Raw genomic sequence first — 24,975 nt, forward strand, 5'->3', positions numbered from 1 at the left:
AGGAATCCTCCTGGGCTAAAGTCTGTTCCATGATCAAGGAACAGAGCTTGGAGAACAGGGCTTTCTTTGGATGGGCCAGAGCGTCAAGAGTATTCCACTTCTTGCCCCCTCCTCCCCCTCCTTCCAGACCTGTGGACCGAATTTTACCCGGTTTGGGGCAAAGCATCTTAAGTCAATACGTAACAGCAGCCCACCCTGCCACCCCCGGTAGCTAAACGCAAGTTGTTCAATATATTTAAAATCATTTAATTTATTGAATAATATCCCAGGGTTGCAGGGAGGGAAGAACTGATCCCTGGAGCCTCCCCACCCCCCCGGTAGCTGCATGTTTCCTCCTGACCTAAGCCATCCTAAAGCTCTTTATAGTAGGTCTGCAGGAGGTATGCATGCAGAGAATACATCTGTTCACTTATTACATTTATATCCAGCTTTTCCTCAAGGAGCTCAAGACAGGACACATCATCCCAACTTCCATTTTTCATCCTTACCACAACCCTGTGAGGTAGATTAGGCCGAGAGGAAGTAACTGGCCCAAAGTTTAGGTGGGGGATCTGAACCTGGGCCATCTCAGTCCTAGTCTGACACACAAACCCAGCCTTCAGCAAACTGGTGCCCTCCAGATGTGTTGGACTACAAATCCCATCATTTCAACCAGCACAGCTCATGCTCACCCCAGTCTAACTACCCCGACTCTTCTGCCTTTGCCAGAGGAGGAAGCCCCAGTGTCCCTCACAAGCTGGTCCAAGCCGGCCAATGTAACCTTACCATAGCTGGAGATGGTTGGCTTGTACTCCTCAAAATGCAGCGCGCCATTCAAAAAGCCGAAGTTTGTGCCTCCATGGAACATGTAGAGATTGATGGATGCTCCCATCTTGATGACCTCTTCGACCGTTCCCACCATTTCTGCACAGGGAAGCGAAGGATTTAGAGTGCCTCAGTGCCAGCAGTCACTCTGTGACGTGTAACCGCACAACGAACAATGGGAGCCCATGCAGACATTTGCAGCAGGGGATTCCCAGTTTGCTATGTGACACTGCCAGGTGACCCCCAATGCAGGCCCAACAATCTGTCTCACTGAATGATTTCCAGTGCTTACTTTGCATTCAGTGTTTTGTCCTTACTTGGCAAAAACCAAATTCCTACAGCAAACAAAACCGAAAAACCACCAGTTCCTCTTGGGAAAAGATCTTACCTTCTCTGCTTACTTTGAGCAGCTGTATAAAAACTAAAATGTTATTTTATTAAGGCATTTTTACTCACCTTTCAATGCAAGGGTCTTGTAACATTGCATTAAACAAACTAAAACACAGAACAACAAAACAGAACAGAGTGCTTCAGCTACTGGGCAGTATAGAAATAAATAAATAAATAAAATGGCTGCTCATAACAATTTAAAAGTAGAGGCAAAAGCTCAGGAGTCATTAAGAGCCATTGTTGTTTATTCAGTCAGTCACTTCCGACTCTTCGTGACTTCATGGACCAGCCCACGCCAGAGCTTCCTGTCAGCTGTCGCCACCCCCAGCTCCCCCAAGGTCGAGTCCGTCACCTCCAGAATATCATCCATCCACCTTGCCCTTGGTCGGCTCCTCTTCCTTTTGCCTTCCACTTTCCCTAGCATCAGCATCTTCTCCAGGGTATCCTGTCTTCTCATGATGTGGCCAAAGTACTTCAGTTTTGCCTTTCATATCATTCCCTCAAGTGAGCAGTCTAGCTTTATTTCCTGGAGTATGGCCTGGTTGGATCTTCTTGCAGTCCAAGGCACTCTCAGAATTTTCCTCCAGCACCACAGTTCAAAAGCATCTATCTTTCTTCGCTCAGCCTTCCTTATGGTCCAGCTCTCGCAGCCATAGGTTACTACGGGGAATACCTCTGCTTTAACTATGTGGACCTTTGTTGTCAGTGTGATGTCTCTGCTCTTCACTATTTTATCCAGATTTGTCATTGCTCTCCTCCCAAGAAGTAAACGTCTTCTGATTTCCTGGCTGCAGTCAGCATCTTCAGTAATCTTTGCGCCTAGAAAGACAAAGTCTGTCACTGCCTCCACGGTTTCTCCCTCTATTTGCCAGTTATCAATCAAGCTGGTTGCCACAATCTTGGTTTTTTTTGAGGTTTAACTGCAATCCAGCTTTTGCACTTTCTTCTTTCACCTTCATCATCAGGTTCCTCAGCTCCTCCTTGCTTTCAGCCATGAAAGTGGTATCATCTGCATATCGGAGATTGTTAATGTTTCTCCCAGCGATTTTAACTCCAGCCTTGGCTCCATCAAGCCCAGCACGTCGCATGATGTGTTCTGCGTACAGGTTGAATAGGTAGGGTGAGAGTATGCAACCCTGCCATAATCCTTTCCCAATCTTAAACCAGTCCGTTGTTCCATGGTCTGTTCTTACCGTTGCTACTTGGTCGTTATACAGATTCCTCAGAAGGCAGACAAGATGACTTGGTATCCCCATATCACCAAGAACTTGCCACAATTTGTGATGATCCACACAGTCAAAGGCTTTAGAATAGTCAATAAAACAGAAATAGATGTTTTCTGAAACTCCCTGGCTTTCTCCATTATCCAGTGGATATTGGCAATTTGGTCTCTAGTTCCTCTGCCTTTTCTAAACCCAGCTTGTACATCTGGCAATTCTCGTTCCATGAATTGCTGGAGTCTACCTTGCAAGATCTTGAGCATTACCTTACTGGCATGTGAAATAAGGGCCACTGTTCGATAATTTGAACATTCTTTGGTGCTTCCCTTTTTTGGTATGGGGATATAAATTGATTTTTTCCAATCTGTTGGCCATTCTTGTGTTTTCCAAATTTGCTGGCATATGGCATGCATCACCTTGACAGCATCATCTTGCAAGATTTTAAACAGTTCAGCTGGGATACCGTCATCTCCTGCTGCCTTGTTATTAGCAATGCTTCTTAAGGCCCATTCCACCTCACTCTTCAGGATGTCTGGCTCTAGCTCACTGACCACACCATCAAATCTATCCCCGATATTATTATCCTTCCTATACAGATCTTCTGTATATGCTTGCCACCTTTTCTCGATCTCTTCTGCTTCTGTTAGGTCCTTGCCATCTTTGTTTTTGATCATACCCATTTTTGCCTGGAATTTACCTCCGATGTTTCTAATTTTCTGGAAGAGGTCTCTTGTCCTTCCTATTCTATTATCTTCTTCCGCTTCTTCACATTGCTTGTTTAAAAATAATTCCTTATCTCTTCTGGCTAACCTCTGGAATTTTGCATTTAATTGGGCATATCTCCCCCGATCACTGTTGCCTTTTGCTTTCCTTCTTTCTTGGGCTGCTTCCAGTGTCTCAGCAGACAGACATCTTGCCTTCTTGGTTTTCTTTTTCTTTGGGACGTTTTTTGTTGCCGCCTCCTGAACAATGTCGCAAACTTCTGTCCATAGTTCTTTCAGGACCCTATCTACTAAATCTAGTCCCTTAAATCTATTCTTCACCTCCACTGCATATACATGAGGAATATTAGTGAGCTCATATCTAACTGATCTGTGGGTCTTCCCTATTCTCTTTAGTCTAATTCTAAATTGTGCAATAAGAAGTTCGTGATCTGAACTACAATCAGCTCCAGGTCTTGTTTTTACCGACTGCATAGATGTCCACCACCTTTGGCTACAAAGGATGTAGTCAATCTGATTTCGGTGTCGACCGTCTGGTGAAGTCCATGTATAAAGTCGTCTTTTAGGTTGTTGGAAGAGAGTGTTTGTTATGCACAGTGAGTTGTCTTGGCAAGATTCTATCAGCCTATGTCCTGCTTCATTTTGTTCTCCCAGACCATGCTTGCCTGTAATTCTAGGTGTCGTTTGACTACCCACCTTAGCATTCCAGTCTCCTGTAATGAAAATAACATCTTTTTTTGGCGTACTATCCAGTAGGTGCTGCAGATCCTCATAGAACTGATCTACTTCTGCTTCTTCAGCATCTGTGGTTGGGGCGTATATTTGGATCACTGTGATGTTAAATGGCTTACCCTGAATTCAAATTGAGATCATTCTGTCATTTTTTGGATTGTATCCAAGCACTGCTTTAGCCACTTTATTATTAATTAAGAAGGCTACTCCATTTCTTCTGTGGTCCTCTTGTCCACAGTAGTAGATCTGGTGGCCATTTGATGTGAAGTGGCCCATTCCAGTCCATTTCAGTTCACTGACACCCAAAATGTCTATATTTAATCTTGACATCTCCCCAATAACCACATCCAATTTGCCCTGGCTCATAGATCTTACATTCCAGGTTCCTATGGTGTGTTGATCTTCAGAACATGGGATTCGTCGTTCACCACCAGCACCATCGGCTGCTAGCCGTCCTTTCAGCTTTGAGCTAGCTGCGTCATCACATCTGGGGCTAGTTGAACTTATCCTCTGTTCCTCCCCAGTAGGGAGTCCCATCTTCCAATAGTATACCGACACATCTCTGGTTGTACTGATCCATTTAGTTTTCATGGCAAGAATACTGGGGTGGGTTGCCGTTTCCTTCCCCAAGGATCGTATTTAGTCTGACCTCTCTGCCATAACCTTCCCGTCTCGGGTGTCCCTTCACTGTTTAGCTCATGACATCACTGAGGTGCTCCAGCTCCAGCACCACGACAAGGTAACGATCTCCTTTGCTGAAGCATTAAGAGCCATCCAAAACCATTAAAAAATAAAACTATCCCCCCCACCCCCCTGGTGCCTAAAACTCATGAGATTCAGTGTGTGGCAAACAGATATGGGAAGGGAGGCCCACGCCTGAGGCACCACTACCAAGAAGGCCCTGTATTACGTGTAGTCACCCACTTCAGCTCAGGAGGTCAAGCTGTTAACACATTTAAAATATATGCAAATATGGCCTCTGTTAACCTGGGGCAGTGCTGTGGAGGCTGTGCCTGCAAACCTATCCTGCTGCTGCTAGTTTGGAGCTAGGAAAGATACCTGGGATGGACAGGTAGGGAGGGTCACTGACAGGTGTGTGGGGGGGAGCAGTACAGAAGACATATAAGAGGAGGAGGAGCAGAAGCACCAGTGAGCAAGGCAGAACAGTGACTTACCGTCAGCGTCAAACACATTATGAGGTCCTCCCCAACTATCAAACCATCCAGTCCAGTATTCCATCACCATCTTCGGCATGTCGTGCTGTTAAAAGGCGAAACACAAGAACTGGCTGGGTAAAATCTAGCAAGTGCAGATTTGCCTCTAATTTGAAAGGAAGAGAAAACCAACGAGGGAAGGAGTGTGGCATGCGATGAAATCGCCTCATGGCCCAACTAAACCAGTACTGTCTGCTCAGCCCACGGTGGTTTTCCAGTGCTGCAAGCCCTGATCTTTCCCAGCCCTGCCACCCAAGATCCTTTAACTGGAGATGCTGGAACCTCCTGCATGCTGTACCCCTGAGCTACTGCTCCAATAGCCAGTGGTGTAGGAGTATGCATCCTTTGGAAAAGGAGTTTTCCCAAACTCTTTTCCCTCAGCAAATGCTTGCCTGCTGAAGAACTTCTGAACAGCTCCTGTGGAACTGCTGAGTGCTGCAGAGGATTCAGGGGCACCTTATAGGGTGTGCGGGCATTTTACAGAACTTCAAAGCACTGGCCTAGCATGCCCCACTGTTACCCCATCTGGATCTTCTGGAGCTGCAGCCGCCGCCGCCAAGCTGCTCTTTAGGGCCCTTATCCCCGATAGGGATGTCAGAGAATTCCACGACGGATCTTGGTGAGGCCGAATGCAAGGGCATTCGGCCGCCTGAAATCCATCGCGGAATGAAGCCCCCGCCTCCCCCAACCCACGAAAGTCGGGCAGGACGAAGCCCCCGCCCCACCCCACCCCACAAAAACCGCGTGAAACGGAGCACTTACCTGCTCCCATCGGCACCGACTTGCGAATGGCAGCCGCCCTGCGGCTGCCATTCGCTTCTTCTTTCATGCCATGATAGGCTATGTAAATACATACATAGCCTATCACGGCTAACGCAGGGACGCCTTTTGCATCCCTGCGGAGGCCGTGACAGGCTACGTAAGTATTTACGTAGCCTATCACAGTAGGCTAAAAAAAAAAAAAAACGCGTACGCAAATGGCGGCGTCTACGGCCGCTGCCATTTGCGTTCCTTATTTTTGGCTGTCTTAGTCTACATAAATATTTACATAGATTATTACGGTGAAAATAAAGGGGAACGCAAATAGCGTAGCGGGTGCTATTTGCGTTCCCCTTTATTTTCGCCGTTATAGTCTACGTAAATATTTACGTAGACTAAGACAGCCAAAAATAAGGAACGCAAATGGCGGCGGCCATAGCTGCCGCCATTTGCGTACGCAGTTTGTTGTTGGTTTTTTTTTACCCAGAGCCCTCCGTGGCTGGAAATCCGGCTGTGGACGGCTCTGGCCTGGGCCTGGCCAGGTGCTCCGCAGAGCCACCGCGGAGCACCGCTGGCCGGTCGAGGATTCTGGGGGGGAGGAATGGAGCGCCTCCCCCCGCTGTCGAGGATTCCGGGGGAGGGACGGAACGCCTCCCCCCCCCACCATAAACATAGTCCGCGGAAAGGTAAGTGACTTTTGTACATCCCTAGTCCCCAATTACCGATCTTCTCATCCAAGAGCCACTGAGAACATCGGAAGCCGACTTATACCAAGTCAGACCATTCATCCAGCTAGACCAATATTGTCCACAGCGGTCTTCCCGAACCTGATGCCCTCCAGATGTTTCAGACTACAACTCCCATCATCCCCACGCACTATAAAAGCCTCCCAAAGTAACTTACGAAGATTAATAATGAGACAGTCCCTGCCCTCAGGTTTACAATCTAAAAGACACATCCCAAAAGGAAAAGGGATGGGGAGGGATGAGAGGGGGAGGCGGGGAACTAAGGCACCAGTTCTTAGTTTCAGAGTTCTTATACGTGTTCTTTCTGGCAGTGAAGGGTGAAACAAGCTCCCTACAGCTGTTACTTCTCTGGCCAGTGCAGGGGACTAGGCTGGTCTCCCCCTTGCCGTAATGTTTATTCTGGGAGGGGTGGGACACAGCCTCCCACTGACCCTTGGTTCTCTGGCCAATGCACAAGGAGTAGGCTGGGAAATGGTTGGTCTACGATGATTGGCAGACTCTCCAAGGTTTCAGACAGCAGTCTTTCTCAGCCCTACCTGGAGATACCAGGAATTAAGCCTAGGACCTTTTGCATGCAAAGCATGCGCTCTGTTACTAAACTATCGCCCTTCCTAGAAGCCTGGCTCCCCAGGAATACAGCCTGAGAATGTCTGCTTTAGAGATCTCTTTGTTGGGAGTCAGAGCATTCACAGCTATAGGGGCAGCAAAGCAGATATTTGCATAAAGGCCACACTATCTACCAGAAGCGGCTAATTCCAAAGAGTTAAACACCTGAAATGCACTTCATGCAATATACTGGTCATAGGGATGTTAAGCAGGTGGCTAGTGGGGAGACGGGGCCTTTTCTATGGTGGCACCCAAATTCCAGAATTTTCTCCCTCGACATGTTTGCCTGGTGGCACCCTTGTTATTATTTTAGGCAGCGGACAAAGTCTGTGCAGTTTTCCCATCTTTTAAAACAGTATTGGAGACCCTTTTCTTGGTTTTTAGCTACTGTTCTGTTCGCTGGCCCCACTGCTTTTATTTTGTGGTTTTACTACTGCACAGTAGCATATTATACTGGTTTTACTTTTGTTAATATTAAATCCAAGAGCCACACTCAACTCAACAAGACAGACTTAAGGCAAATAATAGGAGCCTTGGCTCTGTCTGGTTTGACAAAGAAAAGGGGGGAAAAAACACTGATTACACAGCAAAAACATCCAACCACACACACGCGCATATACCAAAGTCAACATGCAGCAGATTTAGTCCTAAAGCCCCATAATCCCTTGAATATTTAGTACTAGTTCAAGACTTTCTCTCTCTCTCTTTCTCTCTCTCTCACGCACACACACACCACCATCCTCTTCTACATAACCCTCATGGATGAGATCTCCCAGCTTTCCAAGACTGCTGACTATAATTAATCTTTACAGGAAGGAGAGAGGCTCAGGACTGAGCTGTGCTTGAAGCTGATTTTCACTGCCACATTGCCTGCAGCTGGGAACCCAGGCGAGGTTTGCTCCTGCTGTCCTCCTACCCACTTGGCAACTGTGGCCAAGAACCCCCACCCAAGAACCCCCTCTTGCAAATCCAGAACCCGAGGGAAGAGGTAGTGGTGGCCATGCTGCCATCTTGTCAGACTACAGGCGTGTGTCTCTCCAACTTCTGCATGCCTTGAGAAGCCATCAAGCCCGTACGGTAGGCCTGCCCAAGCCGTGAGCCAAGCTGAGCAGCAATCATCTGTGGCGGCCCTCCAGGGGGCTCAATAAAACTGCTCAGGACTACAAAATATCCCCTTAGGGTGTGTGTGAAGCACCTAGCCAGCCACAATATGTGGCTGATGGGCTCCTCTCAGCTTAATGGATCACCAGACATGCAGGCCTGCTTTAAGGCTAAAAGAGAGCTAGGGGAGCACCGGGGTCTCTCGAGATGCAGATGCAGCCAGCAATACTGCCCAGCCTGCTATATAGCCAACTCTGCTTCAGCTTCATTTGCCACTTGTGTGCTCCCCCAAAGCCAATTCCTTCTCATCCCAGGAAAGCAAGCAAGTGGCATGTTACAAACCTGCAACAAGCCTACCTAGAAGCAGCAGTGAGAAAGGCAGCAGGATGTGTGTGCAGCCCGCATCTACCCAAGGTAATCTCTGCAAACCCATAATGCAGGTGCATGATAAAAACTTAAGAACTATCTTGCTGGAGCAGAGACCCAGGTCCATCGTTCTGAATCCAGCAGCAGGCAGTCAAATGCCTCTAGCAGGGCACAAAGGCAATGGCCTTTCTTGGTTCTTTGTCCCCATTCAGAAGTATGTGGCCTCTAAACATAAAGCCTCCACTTAGCTGTGATGGCTAGTAGCCATCGACAGACCAAGCCTCCATGGATGTTCCTAATCATTACTTTTTTAAGCCACCAAAACCAGTGGCCACCCCAGTGTAGTGTAGTGTAGTGGTGAGAGTGACGGACTGGGAGCCGGGAGATCCGGGTTCTAGTCCCCACTTGGCCATGGAAGCTCACTGGGTGACTTTGGGCCAGTCACAGACTCTCAGCCCAAACTACCTCACAGGGTTGTTGTTGTGAGGATACAATGGAGAGGAGGAGGATAATGTAAGCCGCCTTGGGTTCCTTGCAAGAGGAAAAAAGGCGGGATATAAATTCAATAATTAATAAATAAATAAAGTAAGTAAGTAAGTAAATAAATTTTGGGAGAGTGAATTCTGTGAGTTAATTGCGTGCTGCTGAAGGCTGGAACGGGGTGCCCTGGGAGACTGTGAGAAAGGACAGCTGCTTCAGGCAGCTGGAGGTTTTGGTGTGCACAGGGGTCAAGTGCCGAGAGGTCTGAACCAAGAGCCCTGCGGATGGGGCACTGGTTCAATGCATCTGGTCAGAGGAGGAAACTGCAGGCTACTCCAGCCAGCAGCTTGCCACAATAGTCTATGTGATCCTCCTGGCCTGGGGAATCAGGCGATGGCGAGGGATATGAACGACTTGCATTTCTGCTAACTTCTCTCTGGCTGAGCAACTCATTGCAGGGGGAGGCTGCCCAGTTCTTCCTCAATGCCTCCAGCTAGTCCAGCTTTTCTCCAGCCTGCTTCCTGCCCGCCTGCCTCTGGTCTGTTGCTAAGGCACCTGTGCTCTTCCTGGACCATATTGGTTTTTCCCATGTGGATCAGTCTTGGCAAGGATTGCTATGGCCTATGGCTAAGACAATAAACTGAGCTGAACTGGGAATGGCAGGAATTACGGGACCGGAGAGAACTAGTACTGGAATAATTAAATAGTAGTCCGTAGTGAAAGACAATTTGCTTGTCAGCCTCAGGGTTTGGAAGGGCCCTCCCTGCTTCCTCTGTCTCCCCCTCCCCTGTCCCACCATCCCAATCACACACCAAAGCAGGCGATGAAGGGCCCGCCTGCCAGAAAACAGAAACCACATTGACCGGCCTTCTCCTGCCAAGGCTTGTTCCCCTTAATTGCTTCATCGATTGTTCAGTATTAGAAAAGGAATTACCAGCCACTCAAATATGTTAAGCACTAAAAAAGGAGAGACAAATGCAGGCTTCATGCCGCAGATCCGGCTCAGGCAAGGGGAATGATTTAATCACACCTTGCTGATGGCTTTGTGACATAACCCAACAGGCCAGTGCTCTGCTTGTCTGCTGTGCGGGCTCCTCCTGTTGCCCAAATGGCTGAGAAGGGGAGGAGAGCCATGATCCAAGAATGTACTATATTCCAGTTGACTTATTTTCCTCCTGTACTGCCCCTTTAAGGCTCTCTACTGTCCAGGAAGGGGGTAGAGCAGCCTTTCCCCAGCCTTGCACCCTCCAGATGTGTGCCACTTGTAGGGATGGGAGAACCAGCGATTTTCAAGCTCACCTAAATTCTCCAAAATTCACTTCGATACTCGTTTCGGGTCACTCCTGTTTTCGTTTTAAACCTGTTTTTCAGCTCATTTGAACAGGGAAGGTGCGAATTTCTGTGCCTTTCATTTGCCAAAAGTGTACACTTTCCCCCCATTGACAAAAGTCCCAAACCAACCTGACCAAACCACCCCAAAGCATCCATCCTACCCTGCAGGTTCCTGTGTTGTGGTCAGGCTACGCCAGGCCAGAGGGCTTGTAGACTACAGGGATCACTGGCTGCCGTTACACTGAAGGAAAAACCCACAGTCCTCCCGTTGTGGAGCCTGTCTGCGTTTACAGTGTCGACCACGTGACAGCTGAGAGTGAAAGCTTTCAATTTTCAAGGTTCCATAGAATTCAATGAAACTGCACAATCTATTGGCTGTTTTAATAGCGCAACATCCCGACTTAAATAGATAGTTCATTATTTCTGGATCTTTTTGAGATGGAATAACCAGGAAATACCTCTAGATGTGCCCTGGAGGTTGACAACGTCATGAAAAGGACCCACAAACTTCCATGACTGAGCAATCTTAACAGCAGGATAAAAGCTGTGTGGAGAAGCCCATTGTCTGTGCCCATGCCAGTGCATCTCTGAGTGCTCAGTGCCTAGAGACACATTTCATGCTCATGCACACACAAACACACACACACACACAGCCGTGAGAACTCATGTCAGTGAAGGTCAGCTTCACTTATCTTGCTAGTGTTAGAGCAGTAGGCAGGTTTTACCCCACAACAGTTCCCCTCGCCCAAGGGCATTACTTTAATGGCAACCATTCAGGAGAAAGTAAATGATTACATTCAAGAATATCACTGGGATGGAAGGAAGTTAAACATATATCCCACCCTAGTGGGCCTCTAGCCATTACATATCAAGCTGCCAGCTCCTGTCTACATAGCTCCATCGTGGGATTTGTTTCTTGGTCGAGCTGCACCAGAGGGATATGGGAAACTGATTAAATAAGGCTCTTCCTTCAACTGTCACCTTGCAAGCAGCCATTCCATCAAGCTGCAGCAGGAGAAGAAGAAAGGAAGCAGGGCCATTACATCAACTTTGCAGAAAGGCCAGCTTCATTGGGCTCCTCTGTGCCTTGAACTGTTTCCCTTCCAGCTGGTCATTATAAGAACTGCTTTTTAACTTTAAGAATTGGTGCCAGAATGTGCTTTTTTCCTCTTCCCTCCCCACCCTTTTTTCTTTTGTGTTGTGTGTTTTAGATTGTAAGCTTGCAGGCAGGGACTGTCTTGTTCTATCAATTCTATGTAAGCCACTCTGGGAGCCATTGGGGCTGATGAGTGGGTTAAAAACGATTTGAATAATTAAATGAATTGTGTGTGACAGTCTGTTGGGGAAGTGATACAGAATGGTGGGGACTGGCTTTTTTTACCCTGCTCTTCAGCCAAAAAAGGCTCCCAGAGCAGCTTACAAAGATTGATCCCTGGCTTACAATCTAAAAAAAAAAAATGACACAAAAGGAGAAGGGATTGGGAGGGAAGAGGAAGAAAGCAAAGCTCGGGCACCAGTTCTTAGTTTCAATGTTCTTATATGTGTTCTTTCTGGCAGCAAAGAGAAAAAACAAGCTCCCTGCAGCTTTTCCTTCTCTGCCTGATGTTTCGGGCCAGGCTGGTCTCCCCTTGCCATGATGTTCTTCCAGGGAGGCAGGGAGTGCAGCCTCCAGGTGGCCCTTGAGTCTCTGGCTGCTGGATGAGGCCAGACTCTGCAGTCCCAGGGAACTGTCCATTGGAGCTGTGTGTTCATTCCTTCTGACAGGGAGGGATGCTGCGAGCTCTGTGCAGCTGCTCCCTCTCTGGCTGATGTATGGGGCGAAGTTGGTTTCCGCTTTGCTATGATGTTTATCTTGGGAGGCAGCCTGCCAGTGGCCCTTGGTGCTGTGGCCACTGGGGTGCCTGCACTACATGAATCCACTTGAACAGTGATGTAACGCTGAGCTGTTCAAGTGGATTCAAATAGCGCAGGAAGCCTCTGAAGGAGACTTTTCTCCAAAATGGGAAGGCAAGGCGCATAATAAATAGGCACTATTATGACTTTCTCACTTCTTTTTCTCAGTAAAGGTATTGCCCTATTATGGATTTTGGAATATTTCTCATGGCAAACATGGCTACTTTTGCTTTTTGCCTCTTTATAGTTATATATGAAACTCGCCAAGCTCAATAAACACATCTCTAAGCACCCAACGCCTCCCTTCATCTTTCTCTTATGTAAGGTGCCTTCTTGTTTTGTCAGAGTCACCAGCAGACCATGCAGCATATAACAAGGACATTAGAACAACAGGCCTAGACTTGCAATCCTTCTCCCTTACCTGCATCCTGTCAAGATTGAGGAGGATACCCTGCTCCATCTTCTGAAAGTTAATAGTGGCCAGAGCTGGGGGGCAGGGGGGTCAAAAAAGAGAGAAATTTCAAGTCGGCTTAAGCAGCGAGACATTCCTTAATTCACAAAGACATCTCTCAGACTAGCTGAGACACCAGCTTGGTCTACAGCATTAACCCCAGGAAGGAATTTGCCCTGGGCACATCGTTCTCTCCATGTTCTTCTTGCATGTGATTCACACATGCATGTACATCCCTGGATTATGATGCGCTGGATAACTAGCAGCAGGAAACATCGGTCGATACCACAGAAAAGTTTGCGCTGGAGGTGACAATTGATGTCAGATTGAGGCATTCAAGCCATAAGTTGATGTCGTACTTGTCAAGTGATGAGTATCCATGTGTGAACCAGCCCAGAGAAAATCCCAATGGGAAATACAACCAAATATGAAAGGTACTTTGGACAAGGGATCTCGATTGGGCTGTATCTATCAGTTTTATTCCAGTTTCCCCTCACCTCTCTGCCCTGAATACTACAAATTATAGTTTGGTGAAGGTACTGAAAGTCCTGTTATAGATTCTCCCCTCCCTTGCTAATCTACTGCTCTCAGGGTGTGTCTGTAGTGTAGCTATGCCCTTGTCATTCTAGCTTAAGATGTCCAGTGTTGCAAGCTCCCACATCGGGGTGGTGGTGGGGGTTGGCAGAGGTGGATGCCACAAGGCATAATTAGCACTTGTGGAACAATTAGGGTTGATGGGATAAAAGGCTGCACACCAAAGCAGCCCATTAGCATTTAAAGTTGTATGCAGGTGCCACACCAATCTCATTGGCTTTAGCTGTGGCAATATCTGTTGGTAGCAAGGGCTTCTTGAGTCTGTGCATGAACGTGAGCAGAAGGAAGTGGGTGTAAGAATCACAGAATAGTAGAATCACAGAATAGTAGGGTTGGAAGGGGCCTACAAGGCCATCGAGTCCAACCACTGCCATAGGAGCAAACTGGCTGTCATGGGCTCCTTGGAGGCCTCTCTCAGTCTAATCCAGTAGCCAAGTCCAGACACAGACAAAGGGATTCTTTTCAAAGCTTTATTCCTCTTTTACAACTTAACAACTCTACTGTTAGCAACTAGATATGAGCAGCACAGTACCTATGCCTTAAGTTGGAACAGTTGGTCCGCATTTGAAAGGGAATCACTGGCAGACCCCTGAACTTAAGGGCTAGGGAGAGTCCCTCCCCTTTTCCCTTGGATCCTCTGGGCGCAGCCGTTGTTTGCACACCAACCGGGCACTACGCCTCCTTTCCGCGCCCTCCATTTGGCGCCGCTCTCTGCGTCGGCGTCACGCATCCATCAAGTCTGCTTCCTGCGCTCTGTCACTCCCAGGACTGCTATCTAAGCTAGGAATGCTGGTGGGAGGAATCCCTGCCAGCTGTTGGCCCTGGGAAGGATGAGCACGCTCCTCTCCCAGAAGTGACTCCTCTTCCTCAGAATCAGAACTACTCTGGGATTCTATGGGCTCTGTGTCCACCCTGACACCGGCTGGCTCTCCCGGTCAAAGTGTGTACACACACGCACGCACGAGCAACCAATCTGGTGCATTTACAACCTGTTAGTAAGCATGTGCCTTTTTACAAGCCAAACAATGGCCACCCATTTTAGGCCTATGAAAGAGGAAGCCAGCACATCTTGTGACCTATCAGACTGAATGTAACCCACAGACATGTATTGTGGCCAGCCGGGGCTTGACCACAGGCAGGCAGCAAGAAACCCCAGGACACTTACTGAACCCCTGGCGAGTCACCAAGCATGGCTACTGGCTGTAGCTGGCTTGGTGGGATTCAAGCTGTGCAGGCTTTCCAGAATCTAAGTTATTCTACCCAATGTAACAACTGCAGAATGGGTCAAAGGAAGTGTTTCATTTCATTAGATTTCTTTCCCACCTGATTCCAAGGTCACAGAGTTGGCTACAATATATCCTTTTTCTTTTTTAATCCTCACAACCACCTTGCTGTTGTTGTTGTTTTGGGAGGGGGGAGAGAAGAAAGTGAGTTTTGCCCATGGTTTCCCAACGGCCTTCGTGGAGGTGCAGAAGTTTGATGGGTCACTGGAAAACAAATCCAGTAGTGAATCTACTGTGCCACACTGGCAATTACAACTGCTTAGGCCTGTTCTCTGACCACAGTTTATTCTTGCTGTTTGTAAGAATATAAGAAGATGCTTACTGGATCAGACCAGAATTCAGTTTCCCATAGCAGCTGATCAGAGACTTCCAGGACATTCACAAGCAGGGCTTGATGGCAATAGTGCTCTCCTGCTATCGCTCCCCAGCCCCTGGCAATCTTTGGCATACTACCTCTAAACAGGGAGGTCCTGATGCAGCTGTCACAACTGACTGCCACCTTCTCAATGGATTTGTCTCATCCCTGTTTAAAGCTATTGAAGGCCATGGGCCATCGCATCTTAAGGCAGTGAATTCCACAAATCAATTGCCTATGGTTCTGCATCTCTGAAAAACAGACATGACCTTCTAAAGCAGGGGTAGGGAACCTTTTCCAGCCCAAGGCCACATTCTCTTATTGGTAACCTTCTGGGGACCACAGCCACATAGGCATACCATTCACACACACCTATCTATCCATCAGCACCTAGTCATTTAAGGGAACCATCCTAGGCATGTTTAGACAGAAAAAGTCCTACAACTCCCAGCATTCCCCAGCCAGAATGCTGGGAGTTGTAGGACTTTTCTGTCTCAACATGCATAGGACTGCACCCTAAACCTCCTTTCATCTCACTTCCCTGCCCTCACATAATGTTCTGTCTCCTCCCCTTTCCTTCTCTCCCCACCCTCCCACCACCATCCACCGGCAGCAATCAGGATTAGAAAACTGGTTCCATTCATGTGAACAGGACCTTTTTTCCTTAATCTAATTGCCATGTGTGTGTGGGGGGGGGCTGTTTTCAGGGGGTGGCAGTGTGGGGAGAGGGAAAAGTCAAACCTCCCCAGCTGCCAGACACCCCCAGAAATGCCCCCATGTGTGGCAATTAGGCTTAGGGAAAAAGGTCCCATTTGCATGAATGGGACCTTTTGTAAAACAACAATGCCTAACTGGAATGTGGGGGATGGGGCTGTGGAGGGGAGGCCGGGGGTGCATTCAAAAGGCTCCATTGGACACATCCAGAACAAGGGCTGGAGGGCGCCCTCCACCCCCATTTCAAAGTGTAGCAGAAGTGGTTTTGACACACATTATCTGCCCTAAAAACACATGCCTCAAAGTGCGGCAAATGTGCGTTCAAGCCACTTTTACCAGCCTTTGGAATTGCATGTCTGCCTCCATCCTGCATCTGCTTGCACAGCTCAGGATACTTCCATCTTGCATGCATGGCTCATACAGAGCTTCCCCTGCAAACACATAGAGGACTACCCTCCACAGTACTCATGTTGAGGAGGATCCACTGGTGCACCACAAGGCAGATGGGCTGGGAAAGGTGAGGTGGCCCATGAAGAGAAATAAGGACGAAGAACTGTTGGCATCAAGATGAATTCATATGCCGAAAGCTGGGAGGAGAGAGAGAGAGAAAGGAAGGGCTGGCCAGAGGATGGCACAACCAGTTAGGTGTTCTAAAGCTGTTAGGAAATGAGAAGAGAGGACGATGGCAAAAATGTGGAGCGCGCCAGAGAGAGGGGCTGCAGCGAAGCCTGCATCCTTCACGTGAAGGAGACCCCAAGCAACTGACCTGCCTTGAGACTGTGGCCAACCGCTGACTGCCACGAGTAGACAATACTGGACTGGATGGGCCAACGGGCAGCTTCAAACGCTCATGTACGTTCCGAGGGCAACAACTGAAAACAGATCCACTGCTGTGAGCGCTAGAACCCTGACCATGAACAACCCTGAGCTGGCTGCACTCCAAGAACAGCCGTCCCCAACCTGGTGCCCTCCAGACGTTTTTGACCACCACTCCCATCAGCCCCAGCCAGCATGACCGATGGTCAGGGATGATGGGAGTTGTGCTCCAAACCATTTGGAGGCACCAGGTCGGGGAAGGCTGCTCTAGAAGATCTAGAGAATAACTGACGAGGTGGTGGACTTGCCTCTAGTGCATTCAGTCTGAAAGTAGATTCTGCAAAGTGGGGCTGGAAAGATGGGGGACAAGCCTAGTTTGTGAGATGCATTTCCTTGACCTACTTTACAGTCACCCACCCATCACCCCGCGGCAGCAGCTCAAGCAAGGTTGTGCAGTGTCTATTCACGCACCCTGAATGAGACATCCGTTATATGTGGAATGCAGTAAGTGGGAGCAGGCAGCGCTCAGAGACAGAGCACGTGCTTTGCATGCAGAAAGTTCCAGCTTCAATTGCTAGCATGTCCAGTTAAAAGGGTTTCAGGCTGCAGGGCTGCCAAGGACTGTAGAGAGCCACTGCCGGTTGGAATGGAGAGTACTGGCCTGGATGGACTAACTGCCGGACTCATAAATCAGCTCTGCATGCTCCTATCGACAGCATAGAGCACAATGCACCTTCTCGGTGGGTGGAAACACAAAGGACTAGAAGCTTGCTCTTAAAAAGCAAATACTGCTTCTAAGAAAAGTTGATTTCCATGTAAACTAAACACGCTCTGGTTCTAACACTCAGGGCCACTCAGAAGATGGCCTTGTCTGCAAACCCCGTGGAGCCAGTGACAATCACTGGGATGGGCAGCAGAGGCAGAACCACACCTGAGCCAACAAAGCTGGCATCTTCTTCCTGCAGGCAGCTGGCAACCAGCGCTTCTCCTCTTCCTTCCTCTTCTACGCGTGCATTTTATTACCTCCGCTCTTTGCGTGTTCTCACCGCCACCTTGCCTCCTCCACCACTGCATCTCTCAGAGCCCTAGTTATTCCGCCTTCCTGATTACTTGACATGTTGACTCTAATGAGCAGATTGTTGTGACATCTGAGGCACGAGCTGGGATCAAGGCACTCTCGTCATACAAGCCCGCCGGAGAAGACAACTCCAAACAAGAGAAGGAGTGAGCACGCACAGGCAGTAAACACATCCAGGCAGGAGAGGGAGTGGAGCTCAGCTGCTTCCCCCCTCTTTCCCATCTCCTACTGGAAGGGAAGGAGCGACTCTGTGTGGACAAGGCCTGGAAGTGCTGTGGCTTAAAGAAAGAGAGGGAGGAGAGGCCAAGCCCGGACGGAATGCCACAGGATGCCAACCCCAGCCAGGTGAAGATTCTGTCATCGGTGCTGGGATGTTACAAAGGCAAATGCAAGAGGAAGGGCTGCTACGTTTTTTATTAATCATATAAGCACACAGGGATCTCAAGCAATCACATTTTTCAGCAAACACATGGAAACCCAGGGCTGGATCCTACAAAGGCTGATCCAGGTAAACTCCATGGTTTTTGAATTAAATCTTCTGAGAAGGCTGGGGCCAGGAAGTCCTGATACAGCAATTTCTGACAATCAGTCAAGTGCACCCCAAGAAAGGGGAAGGAGTGAGTGAACCACCTAAGAGATCCTGAAGCCTAGCTGCTTTTCACAGCCTGGCAACATATTCACTTCAAGGACAGCCTGCTCCCACACAAACTTGTCCCTCTATTAAAATCATCATTAAAGACCCTTCATCGGGTGGGTTGTTGTTCAGGCAAAAGGATCTTTTCTGTGGTGGGACCCTGACTTTGGAACATTTGCCCCAGGGCTGCTCACCTGGCACCCAGAGTAACTGAGTGTTTGGCATCAGGCTCAGACTTCTTTCTTTACCCAGATTTTTAACATTTCATAAATCTGTTGCTGCTATTTTAGCTTTTAACCTATTATTTTTATTTAGAGTGTTTTTGGATCGCCCCTCCACTCAGAGTGCTCAAGGCGAGGAACAATAAAAAGAGTTCACAAAAACACTAAAAAAATCATTTAAAACTGGGGATTAATAATAAAAAATAGAGAGTGGTGTTAACTGTTCAAAGCTCAGTAGAATAATATCGGCTTCACCAGCTGTCTAAAGGACACTAGAGATCAGAGCACTCTGTATATCCTATGCCCTGCAGGCAAAAGCCAGGCACGGCGGGAGAAACAGCAGAGGTGATTTTGCCTCCTGTTCCTGCTCCTCCTCAAAAAAAATTCATCTGGACGGCCTCTGAGCCCACCTAGCTTACTTACCCATGGTCGGTGGGGTTGGCAAAGGAAATCCTGTAGATCCTGGCCATTCCCCTCCCAGCCCACTGAAACGCTCCCTTCCGAGGTCGCTGTTGTGACCTCAGAAGAGCAGCCACCACAGTGCTTTCTACGGTGGCTACAAAGGGGCAGGGAAGGTCATAGGAGTGTCCGCAGCCTTGGGAGGAGGAATTCAACAGATCCTATGGTCCCTGGGATGCTCTTCTGGGGACCACAGGATAGCTCTGTAACTCACTTTATTGCTGTTTCTTCCATTTGGGGTGGGAGGTGCACATCTAGTGACAGTTTTTAACTTTATTCATTTTGCTGCTTTTATTTTAAATTAGAGTAAGCTGCCTAGGAAACTTCTCAAATTATAAAGACAGGGTATGCATTTAAAAAAAATAATAAGTGAAAAAATAAATGTTTGGCAATGCCTGGATGGGAGAGGGACATAGTTTTGGTCTCTGTGGAAAGAAAAACAAAAGGAGAGCGAGTCCAGTTAGAAGAACCTGAAGCCCAGTATTTATTCAGAATCATCTGGAGCTGACACCCCCACTGAAGTGCAGGGGGAAAACAGATTCTGGGGAGGAGCATTGTGTGAACACTGCCGCCTTCACACCTACAAGAAATGACTAGATCAGGAGGAGGGGAAGTCCGCTTCTGCACGACCAAGCACAACCAAGCACAGCTTTGGAGAAATAACCCCCTCCACGCCTGTTCTTCCTGCTGATTGCCTTCACTTTTAGACCCTTTGAAAGGAGGTGAGCCATTCTCTGCCTGCAGAACTTTAATTAAGCCTTTGGGGGATGCACTGAGTTGTGTTTTTTTTTTTAGACGATGTAAGTGACTTGCACATGAAGAAAATAGGTTTGATTTTAAAATACAAAAAGCCATTTCAGCTCATCAAACTTAATCCAGAGAGCTTTTGAGGACTTCAGCTTCTCCACTAAAAATCAGCATGATACAGATACAGATTATGTTCAGTTAAGACAGTATTACTCACTTTTTAAAGAAACATAATAGCTCATTATTTGAAATGTAACACAGATGAAATAAAAGGATTTCTATTCCAAAACATCCAGTCCATATTGAATTTCACCTTTCCTGTCCCCAAGTCATCCAACTGTTCCTCATGAAACTATGGCCTTACACCCTCCCAGTATTCCAAGCCACATAAGACACAATTAACAAAATGAACAAACAAGTACGTGGAATGAAAGAGAGAAGAATTAAACAAAATAAAATAATAAAGAGCAGGAAGAAAAAAAAGGGCATTTACTGCATTTTTAAAAACCTGATATAGACTGTTCTATGAAAGGAGAGATCTACCCCTTTTGGGGTAGATTCAGACAACCAGGGACGTGTTTGTGTCTCCTGTACTACAAAGGGCAGGTAATATTGATTTGTTTAAACCACTGGACCATGACCAGTCATGAAGCAGTTACAACTGCTAGACAGCTCTAATGTGAATTATACCTAGACAGCTCTAATGTGAATTATAAACAATGGGGCAATCCAGACTTAAGTCATACTTAGAGCAGACCCACTGAAATCAATGGGGCAAGTTAGTAATGACTAACTCAAGTCCCACTGATTTAAATGGGTGTACTCTAAGCATGATGAAATCTGGATCCAAGCCAATGCATTACAATAAATAAAAGATAGCAACATTCATTAACTTGCTACTCAGACCACATCTACCCCCTTACGATGAACCATCAGTCTGGGCAGAAAATCTGATCTAGCTATAGCAGCACAGCAGCGTGAACAAGATTTGCTACCTAATATGTTAACCAAAATGTTTTCTCTGTGCCTCCATTTGAACCATGTGAAGGCCAATTATGAGCCTGCTGTTGTTGTTCAGTCGTGTCCGACTCTTCGTGACCCCATGGACCATAGAACGCCAGGCCTTCCTGTCCTGCGCTCTCTCCCAGAGCGTGCTCAAGTTCATATTCATTGCATCCGTGATGCTATCTAGCCATCTCATCCTCTGCCGTCCTCTTCTCCTTTGGCCTTCAGTCTTTCCCAGCATCAGGGTCTTTTCCAGGGAGTTTTCTCTTCGCATTAGGTGGCCAAAATATTGGAGCTTCAGCTTCAGTATCTGTCCTTCCAATGAGCACTCAGGGTTGATTTCCTTTAGGATGGACTGATTTGACCTCCTTGCAGTCCAGGGGACTCGTAAGAGTCTTCTCCAGCACCACAGTTCGAAAGCATCAATTCTTCGGCGCTCAGCCTTCCTTATAGTCCAGCTCTCACAGCCATACATTACTACTGGGAAAACCATAGCTTTGATTAGACGGACCTTTGTCGGCAAGGTGATGTCTCTGCTTCTTACTATGCTGTCTAGGTTGGCCATAGCTTTCCTCCCAAGGAGCAAGCGTCTTTTAATTTCATGGCTACAGTCACCGTCTGCGATAATCTTGGAGCCCAAGAAAGTAAAATCTGTCACTGCTTCCATTTCTTCCCCTTCTATATGCCAGGAAGTGATGGGGCCAGATGCCATGATCTTCGTTTTTTTAATGTTGAGTTTCAAACCAGCTTTTGCACTCTCCTCTTTCACCCTCAACAACAGGCTCTTGAGATCCTCTTCGTTTTCTGCCATTAGGGTGGTATCGTCTGCATATTGGAGGTTGTTGATAATTCTCCCAGCAATCTTAATTCCGACCTCTGATTCATCCAACCCGGCATTTCTCATGATGTACTCTGCATATAAGTTAAATAAGCAGGGTGACAATATGCAGCCTTGTCGTACTCCTTTCCCAATTTTGAACCAATCGGTTGTTCCATGTCTGGTTCTTACTGTTGCTTCTTGACCCTCGTACAGGTTTCTCAGGAGACAGGTAAGGTGGTCTGGTACTCCCATCACTTTAAGAATTTGCCACAGTTTGTTGTGATCCACACAATCAAAGGCTTTAGCGTAGTCAATGAAGCAGAAATAGACGTTTTTCTGGAATTCTCTTGCTTTCTCCATGATGCAGCGGATGTTGGCGATTTGATCTCTAGTTCCTCTGCCTCTTCGAAACCCAGCTTGTACTTCCGGTAGTTCTCGGTTCGCATACTGCTGAAGCCTAGCTTGTAGGATTTTGAGCATCACCTTGCTGGCATGTGAAATGAGCGCAATGGTGCGGTAGTTTGAACACTCTTTGGCATTGCCCTTCTTTGGAATTGGAATGTAAACTGACCTTTTCCAGTCTTGTGGCCACTGTTGAGTGTTCCAGATTTGTTGGCATATTGAATGCAGCACTTTAACAGCATCATCTTTTAGGATTTTAAATAGCTCGGCTGGAATACTGTCATCTCCGCTAGCTTTGTTGTTAGTAATGCTTCCTAAGGCCCACTTGACTTCACTCTCTAGGATGTCCGGCTCAAGTTCAGTGACCGCACTATCATGGCTATCAGGGACATTCAGATCTTTCCTGTATGGTTCTTCTGTGTATTCTTGCCACCTCTTCTTAATCTCATCTGCTTCTGTTAGGTCCCTGCCTTCTTTGTCCTTTATCATGCCCGTCTTTGCACAAAACGTTCCCTTGAGATCTCCAATTTTCTTGAAGAGATCTCTAGTCTTTCCCATTCTGTAGTTTTCCTCGATTTCTTTGCATTGTTCATTTAAGAAGGCCTTCATGTCTCTCCTTGCTATTCTCTGGAACTCTGCATTCAGTTGGGTATATCTTCCCCTTTCTCCCTTGCTTTTCGCTTCCCTTCTTTCCTCAGCTACTTGTAAAGCCTCATCAGACAGCCACTTGGCTTTCTTGCATTTCTTTTTCTTTGGGATGGATTTCGTTGCTGCCTCCTGAACAATGTTACGGACCTCCATCCATAGTTCCTCAGGCACTCTGTCTATCAGGTCTAATCCCTGAAATCTATTCCTCACCTCCACTGTATATTCATCAGGGATATGATTTAGGTCATACCTGAACGGTTTAGTGGTTTTCCCGACATTCTTCAATTTAAGCCGAAATTTTGCAAGAAGCAGCTCATGATCTGAGCCACAGTCAGCTCCAGGTCTTGTTTTTACTGACTGTATGGAGCTTCTCCATCTTTGGCTGCAAAGGACATAATCAATCTGATTTCGATATTGACCATCTGGTGACGTCCATGTGTAGAGTCGCCTCTTGAGCTGTTGGAAAAGAGTGTTTGCTATGATCAGCATGTTCTCTTGGCAAAACTCTATTAGCTTTTGTCCTGCTTCATTTTGTACACCAAGGCCATGCCTGCCTGTTATCCCGGTGATTTCTTGACTTCCTACTTTAGCATTCCAATCCCCTATGATGAAGAGGACATCTTTTTTGGGTGTTAGTTCTAGAAGGTGTTGTAGGTCTTCATAGAACCGATCAACCTCAGCTTCTTCGGCTTCAGTGGTTGGGGCATAGACTTGAATTACTGTGATGTTGAATGGTTTGCCTTGGATTCGTACTGAGATCGTTCTATCATTTTTAAGATTGTACCCCAGTACTGCTTTTCCCACCCTTTTGTTGACTATGAGTGCTACTCCATTTCTTCTAAGGGATTCTTGCCCACAATAGTAGATACGATGGTCACCTGAATTAAATTCGCCCATGCCTGTCCATTTGAGTTCGCTGATTCCCAAGATGTCGATGTTCAATCTTGCCATCTCATGTTTGACCACCTCCAGCTTACCTTGATTCATTGATCTGACATTCCACGTTCCTAAACAATATTGTTCTTTACAGCATCGGATTTTCTTTTCACCACCAGACACATCCACAGCTGAGTGTCCTTTTGGGTTTGGCCCAGCCGCTTCACTCTTTCTGGCGCTACTTGGAAATACCCTCTGCTCTTCCCCAGTAGCATACTGGACACCTTCCGACCTGAGGGGCTCATCTTCCGGCGTCATCTCTTTTAGCCTTGTGATACGTTCCATGGGGTTTTCTTGGCAAGAATACTGGAGTGGGTTGCCATTTCCTTCTCCAGTGGACCACATTTTGTCAGAACTCTCTGCCATGACCTGTCCGTCTTGGGTGGCCCTGCACGGCATAGCTTATGGCTTCACTGAGTTACGCAAGCCCCTTCGCCACAACAAGGCAGTGATCCATGAAGGGGGAGCCTGCTGTACCACCTGTAATTTCCAGCCATGCAGCATCACTACCCATCTTGTTCCTCAGTTTCCAAGGGGGTATGAAGAGGGGTGTGTGAATGAGGGGGATCTCTGGGTTCTACTACAGGGTTGAAAGATATGCATTGCTGCTTTCCCAAAGGGTAATGACTTAAACAAAGAGAGGGGAATCTTTTTTTCTGTCAAAGGCCATACTCCCTCAGGGGTAATCTGTCAGGGGCTGTGTACCAGCAGTGGGCAAAACCACTCTTCTCTCTCTCTCTCTCTCTCTCTCTCTCTCTCTCTGCCACCCCTTCTATCTCCCTCCCATCCCTTCTTTGTCTTTCTGCCACTGCCTTCTCTCCCTCTTTCTGACACTCCCTTCTCTCTCCCCCCTCTGCCTTCCACCCCCCTCTCTCTGCCACCCCTTCTCTCTCCCTCCCACCCCTTGTCTTTCTGCCACCACCTTCTCTCCCTCTTTCTGACCCTCCCTTCTCTCTCCCCCCTCTGCCTTCCACCCCCCTCTCTCTGCCACCCCTTCTCTCTCCCTCCCTCCCACCCCTTGTCTTTCTGCCACCGCCTTCTCTCCCTCTTTCTGACACCCCCTTTTCTCTTCCCCCTCTCTGCCTTCCACCCTCTTCTCTCTCCCTCGCACCCCTTCTTTGTCTTTCTGCCACCGCCTTCTCTCTCCCCCCGCCGCCTTCCACCCTCTTCTCTCTCTCTCTCTCTCTCTCTCTTTGTCCCTCCAATCCCTCTGTCACTCCACATCCAGTGTTCTGTTGTGGTTGCTTCAGGCTCAGTCCAGAGACAGTCTATGGGACCAATCCATCAAAGGCCAAAAGGCAGGCAGAGGCCAGAAGCACAGGCAAACAGTCCAAGCACAAGCCAAGAAACAGGGTCTTATCAGGAATCCAGGGGTCAGCAGCATGAGAGATCAGTCTGAGGAAACAAGATCAGGAAAGCTAGGGTGTGAGATACTGGGAACTGAAAT

General features: G+C 47.6%; 1 protein-coding gene across 3 annotated transcripts in view; it reads right to left on the reverse strand.

Annotated features, from left to right (window-relative positions):
* Positions 1–24,975, reverse strand: part of LOC146340474 (beta-galactosidase-1-like protein 2) — an 85,640-nt gene that overhangs the window by 21,128 nt on the left and 39,537 nt on the right. For all 3 annotated transcript variants that reach the window (XM_084803619.1, XM_084803620.1, XM_084803621.1), the window contains exons 8-10: positions 12,787–12,851; positions 5,044–5,128; positions 766–903 (exon numbers count right to left, since the gene is read on the reverse strand). In XM_084803619.1, coding sequence (XP_084659745.1) covers positions 766–903; positions 5,044–5,128; positions 12,787–12,851 — 288 coding nt within the window. The remainder of the gene's footprint in view (positions 1–765; positions 904–5,043; positions 5,129–12,786; positions 12,852–24,975) is intronic.

Source organism: Heloderma suspectum, chromosome 6 (assembly GCF_057233095.1).
Source record: "Heloderma suspectum isolate Gila_16-S chromosome 6, 16-S_ref, whole genome shotgun sequence".
NCBI lineage: Eukaryota > Metazoa > Chordata > Lepidosauria > Squamata > Helodermatidae > Heloderma > Heloderma suspectum.